A 6311-nucleotide genomic window follows, 5' to 3' on the forward strand; every position below is an offset into this window, starting at 1 on the left:
GGGGGGGGGGGGGGGAGGAAGCTTCTTCCCAGCAAATTGTATGCCCTATGGGTTCTTTATCCAAGTTAACACAATACACCAGAAAATTCATCTGAATTAGAAGAAATAACTCAACCCAACTAAAGTCTCATCCCAACTAAATGAGGTCGACTATAAGGATCCTGTTTTGCCATCAAACTTTATGGCAAGAAAAATTTGTTGTTAACCATAGTTGTCACAGCGTCGCCTAGGCGGCGATTTGGCGTCCAAGCGGAAATCCGAGGGCATGGCAATACACCGATTTATGGGAATCATGATTAAAGGCTACCAAGGTCGTATAGGCGTCGCCAAGGCAGCGCCATGGACGCCATCGCACGCCTATTATACTAATCGATCGCCTTTTGTTTTTTGTTTTTTTTTTTTTAGGTGAAATACAAAAGACACCAATTTCTCAAATTGAAAGTCAAAAACCCTCTAAGTTGACCTGCGACTGCTGACCTTCACCTTCTCCGACACTGGCAGTGAACTTGAACCCTTGAAGCTGACCCTGGACTGCTGACCTTCTCCTTCTCTGGCACCGGCAATGAACCTGAACCCTCGAAGCTGACCTGCGACTGCTGACCTTCTCCTTCTCCGGCAGCAAAACCAAGATAAGGGGCCGCCTACGACGTCTTTCTACTCCTTCTTCGTCTTCTTCATCTTATTCTTCTCTGCTTCTCTTTCTTCTTCTTCTTCTTCTTCTTCTTCTTCTTCAGTCCTTCTCTCCTCCTTCGTCTTCTGCTTCTTATTCTTCTTCTTCTCTGCTACTCTGCTTCTCTTTCTCCTTCTCTATTCCCAACTTCCTTCTTCTCTTCTTCTCTCCTTCTCTCCTGTCCTCCTACGTCTTCTGATTCTTCTTTTCTTCTCCTGCTTCTTCTCTGCTTCTCTTTCTCCTTCTTCTTCAGATCTTCCCCTTCTCTGTTCCTTCTTCTCTTCTTCTCTTCTTCTCTCCTTCTCATTTCTCTCCTCCTTCGTCTTCTGCTGCTGAATTCTTCTTCTTCTTCTTCTTCTCCTTCTCCTTCTCTGCTTCTCTTTCTCCTTCTTCTTCTCCTTCTCTTTCTCCTTCTTCTTCTTCAATTCTTCTCCTTCTCTATTCCTCCTTCTATGACTAATGTTTCTTAACAGCATAAATAGAATTATAGAAATATAGAATTAGTTCTTAATCAAAGTATTGTATTACTTGTTTTACTGCCTTACTTTAATCCTTTCTTATATCACTTGTTAAGTTGCTTCTAACTACTGATTTGAATTTTTTTTGGATTTTGATGTTGTTTTAATGGTTTTATGTTAACATATATGTTAATGTTAATGTTTAACAAAGTGTTTATATCTTTACAACTTGTATAGTTGTATACTTAAATACTTAATGTTAATGTTACTGTTTAACATACTTTGTTACTCTGTTTTATAAATTATAACTTGAATACTTGATGAGTTGATGTTATCATGTTAATGTTATTGGTTAACACTTAACATACTTTGTTACTTTGTTTTGTAGCTTGTAGGATAGTAGGACTATAGAAGTTCATAATGGATGGTATTGTTGGTGGTAGTAGTGGGGGTGATAATATAAGCACGGCTGCGTATAATCCGTCCAGAGACCCAACTAGGAAGGCCAAATCAAATGACCCTGGGTGGAAGTATGGGTATTGGCCTGACCTTTCAGACAAGAACCTTGTTAAGTGCACTCTTTGTGGAAAAAACCTCAAGTGTGGAAGTAAAAGGTTAAACAATATTTGGTGGGTGGATATGGAGATGTTGCTAAGTGTACCAAGACAACTGTAGCGCTTGCTACAGAGATGAATCCAGTTCTTATGCGTAATAAAAAGAAAATGATGCAAGACATTTTGGATGATGATGATGTTGATGTTGATGTTGATGTTGATGTTGGTGGTGGTGCTGGTGCTGGTGTTGGTGTTGGTGTTGGTGCTGGTGTTGATATAGAAGTTGAAGGTCAAAAACAGTCTAGTAGGACTCCTTCTACAACCTCTAGACTTATTCCTAGCTCTGGGACAGCTGCTAAGAGAAAGAAAGTAGTCATTCAGCCACAAAGGGCCCCATGGATACTCATGTTAGACGGACTCCTAAGCAAGTGGTTGCTAAGAGACATCTTAAAGGTAATACTCAGACTACCATAGAGAACCGGTTTAGATCAGCGAAAGAAAAAAAGAGAATTGATAATCACATTGTTGACTGGGTTTATCAGTGTGGTATTCCATTCAATGCTATTAAGTCAATGAGGTTTGAAGTGATGGTGGAATCTATTGCACAGTACGAGTCAGGATATAAGCCCCCAAGTTATCATGAAGTGAGAGTACCATTGTTAAAGGCAGCAAAGGATAGAACTGCAGAAATGAAGAATAAATATGAAGAGTATTGGAAGCAATATGGGTGCACTCTAATGACTGATGGGTGGACGGATAAAAGAGGAAGGCATTTAATTAATTTCCTCGCTAACAGTCCAGAGAGGACTTATTTTATGGAATCTATTGATGCATCTAGTATATCTCAAACTGCAGAGAAGTTTGAATTGATTGACAACAAAGTTCAAAAAATTGGTGAGGACTATGTTGTGCAAGTTGTGTCAGATAATGCATCGACTTATAAATTAACTGGTACAATGCTGATGCAGAAGAGGACAAAGTTATATTGGACTCCTTGTCCAGCGCATTGCACTGACCTAATGTTGGAGGAAATATGATTCTTGAAATCTAATAGGAATGTGATAAGGCAAAAAAAGTAATCAACTTCATCTACAGGCACACGTATTCTTGATGCAATGAGAACTAGAATAAATGGGAGGGATCTTGTAAGCGCAGCAGCTACTAGATTTGCAACTGCATTTCTGACAATTCAAAACTTGTTAAAACATAAAAATGACTTAAGACATTTGTTTATTTCTAAAGAATGGACTAGTTCTAATTTGGCAAAGACCGAGGCTAGGAAGAAAGTGGTTGAGACGGTGTTTGCTGTAGCATTTTGGAATGGTGTGAAAAATTGTCTTGGAGCTTCAAAGCCACTTCTTACTGTCTTGAGGATTGTGGACCGTGATGAGAGGCCTTCTATGCCTGAGGTTCAATTTGCCATGAATGAGGCAAAAAAGAAAATAAAAGAAGATTTTGGAGATAGAGAAAGGCAATACAAGAAAGTGTTAGATATTGTTAACAGGCATTGGGAGATTCCGATGGGGCCTCCTTTGTATGAAGCAACAATATTTCTTAATCCTGGCAAATTTTTTTCTTATAAAGAAGGTGATGATGGTGGCTACCAAATTATATCTTCTCTACAGCTTGCATTTAATGAAGTCATTGAAAGAATGTTACATGACCCAGCTTTACAAGACAAGATAAATACCCAAGCCACTTTGTATAGATATTCTCGAGGTGGTTTTGCCTCGGATATGGCGATTAGATCACGAGCAACCATGAGACCTAGTAAGAACATTGTTTAGTTGCTTTGTTTGTGTGATATATTAAATATTAATCTAGCTATTTTTATATATGTTTATTTTTTATAGTTACTTGGTGGGGTTCATTTGGAGGTCATGCTTTTGAGCTTTCAAAGGTTGCAAGACGTATTCTAGGGCTTTGTTGCTCCTCTTCTGGTTGCGAGCGCAACTGGAACACGTTTGAGTTTGCAAGTAGCTAGGTATTACATCTATTTCATATTTTAGACTTTTTATTTTTGAAACAATAACTTTGTTGTTCTCTATTGTTTATGAATTCAGATTCATATCAAGAAGATGAATAGGCTGGAACATCAACGTTTGAATGATCTAGTCTATGTTCAATACAATCACCGCCTAAAAGAAAGGTTTCAACAAAGGCGTCTCGATAACAAAAATTATGATCCACTTGTGCTTAAAGAAACTGGATTAGAGTAGTGAGTAGATGATTGGCGAGCAAGTGGATAATGTAGTTCATCCCGATGCTAATCTCACATGGGACGTTGTTGGTAGAGCAATGAGGGCAACAATGGAGGGGCCCAATCGACCCAGGAGAGCTCAATCATCAAGCTCTAGAGAAAATATGTGCTACACACGCTAAGGTAGAGGGAGGGTTGTTGGGGTGTCATCAGAATCAGATGGGGAAGAAGATTTGGAAGAAGAGGATGATGTGAATGATGACTTGGATGTCATAGATAACTTTGGTGAAAATGCAAAGTCTAGTGAACAAAAGAATCTACCATCTGCTGATTTGTTAGATGATTATGATGATTAAGTTATTTGTGTTTGACTGTTTGAGTGTTTGGATTTTATGTATTGTTTAAAATTTAAATTTTAAACTTTAAACTTTAAACTTTAACTTTGAACTTTGATGATTAGTTAAGTTTTCTTTTTTTATTTTATATTAAGTTCATTTGCTATCAAGCTTCATTGCTTCAGTAAGTCATTGATAGCTTAACAAGTTAGCCACTTATCTTATCATTTGATCTATTCTTAGGTTTTCAAATAAATATCTCTGATTCATATATGATACATTGACATATATACCTTTTATTTTGTTCAGATTGCTCATTCACTTTCAATCATTGCTTTCAAGCTTCAGTCACAGGTTAGCCTTTTACTTTTTACTTTTTACTTTTTACTTTTGTGTGATGTACATGTTGATTTTTTATGACTTGATGAGTGAAGACTTGATGTATAACTGTATAAGTCAATAATTTATGTTGATTATTTATGACATGGCTATGTTGTTTTTTTGATGATTTGATGTTACTTAATGTTTGTTTTATATGTCATAGAGTATATATTCTAGGCTTGTAGCATGCTAAATAACTTTAAAAAATATAAAAACTAAAAAATTAACATACCAAATAATTTTAGAAAATAGAAAAAATAAAAAATGACACACGGACGATTTGACAACCATGGCAACGCCAAAACGAGCGATTCATCGCCAAATAGATTAGCCACCCCTCCACCGCCTTGGATCAATTTGACGCCGTGACAACTATGTTTTTAACCCAAATCTATGCATCTCATTTCTCACCACTTCCTTTTAAAACATTATAGGTCTACCCCTCGAATTTGTATCATATCAATCTTTCTTAGCAGTGCATTCAAAGGACATAGGTGTACATGTCCAAGCCACCTAAAACAACTTTCTCTCAACTTATCACGTATTTGAGACAGTCATAGTTTACCTCTGATTTTTTCATTCACTATTTTATGTTTTATAGTTTTACTCTTATAAGGGTACTCTATTTATCAACTATCGAAAAGAGAAAAAGGGCAATTAGATAAAAAATGAGATACATAGCATTACAGACCAGTCACACACCCCCCCACCCAAAAAAATAAAATAAAAAAGGATTGCCTGCAAAAGCAAACCATCAGAATGAGTGTGACGATCACCCGCAGACCATACTACATGCTTGATAAACAGCGAATGGAAACTAAACAGAATGCACAGATCTACCAACAGTTCTGTAACAAGCAACATGCACGCATAGAAATTATAGGAATGCGTCTTGTTACTGGGAAACCGAAACACCTTGCAATTCTCAAATATAAGAACGAAGTATAGCACAAGAATGAAAAGGTTTCCGCATATCCGAAAGGTCACCTTGGTAGTCATCTTTCTCAGAAACGATCCACCGTCCCTCGAATGCTTCGTCGAACGGCTCATAGAACAGCTAAACCACACGGCGAAGAGATCACAATCAGAAATCAAATTGATGCATTTTTTTTTGGGGGGAGAGGGAGAGAGGGAGAGAGGGAGGGAGGGGGAGGCATAATTGCTCTACCAATTATATCCAGCTTTACCTACCACATCCGAAGCGCGAAGCTGCGAAGCAACAGAAACGACCAAGAGCAAAATAAATTGCAGAGAAAGCCGTTTTCCTTCCATCAGAACGATCATAACCCTATAAACACAACCAATCAAAGAAAAAAATAAAAATTACATATCCATACCAGTCGAGCTCCGGTCGAAGCATAGTTAAGACTTTCTATCTATAACCCCTAGTCTCGAGATCTGTGATCTGAGAATCGAAATGAATTGACCTAACCCTAACAGATCTCGAATCGAAACCAAACAAAAGCACAGTTGTGACGAGAGAGAGAGAGAGAGAGAGAGAGAACGGAGACGTAAAGGATCGCAATCTCCTACGCAAGAAAGGCAATGAGAGCTTACCGAGTAGCCGACGTCCAAGGTCCCAAGTTCTCGAGACTTGCTTCGCTTCGGTGGTATTTCACGATCTAAAAGAGGGTTCCTTCTAGATTTTAAGAGAGGAGAAAATGAGAGAGAGAGAGAGAGAGAGAGAGAGAGAGATCCGTTAATACATCTCTC

At 38.0% G+C, this 6311-nt stretch overlaps 1 protein-coding gene across 1 annotated transcript in view; it reads right to left on the reverse strand.

Moving 5' to 3' along the window:
• Window positions 1–6311, reverse strand: part of LOC122079115 (calnexin homolog) — a 9299-nt gene extending 2988 nt beyond the window's left edge. The window contains exons 1-3 of the mRNA XM_042645366.1: window positions 6156–6311; window positions 5790–5886; window positions 5586–5655 (exon numbers count right to left, since the gene is read on the reverse strand). Coding sequence (XP_042501300.1) covers window positions 5586–5655; window positions 5790–5882 — 163 coding nt within the window. The 5' untranslated portion in view covers window positions 5883–5886; window positions 6156–6311. The remainder of the gene's footprint in view (window positions 1–5585; window positions 5656–5789; window positions 5887–6155) is intronic.

Source organism: Macadamia integrifolia, chromosome 5 (assembly GCF_013358625.1).
Source record: "Macadamia integrifolia cultivar HAES 741 chromosome 5, SCU_Mint_v3, whole genome shotgun sequence".
Taxonomy (NCBI): Eukaryota; Viridiplantae; Streptophyta; class Magnoliopsida; order Proteales; family Proteaceae; genus Macadamia; species Macadamia integrifolia.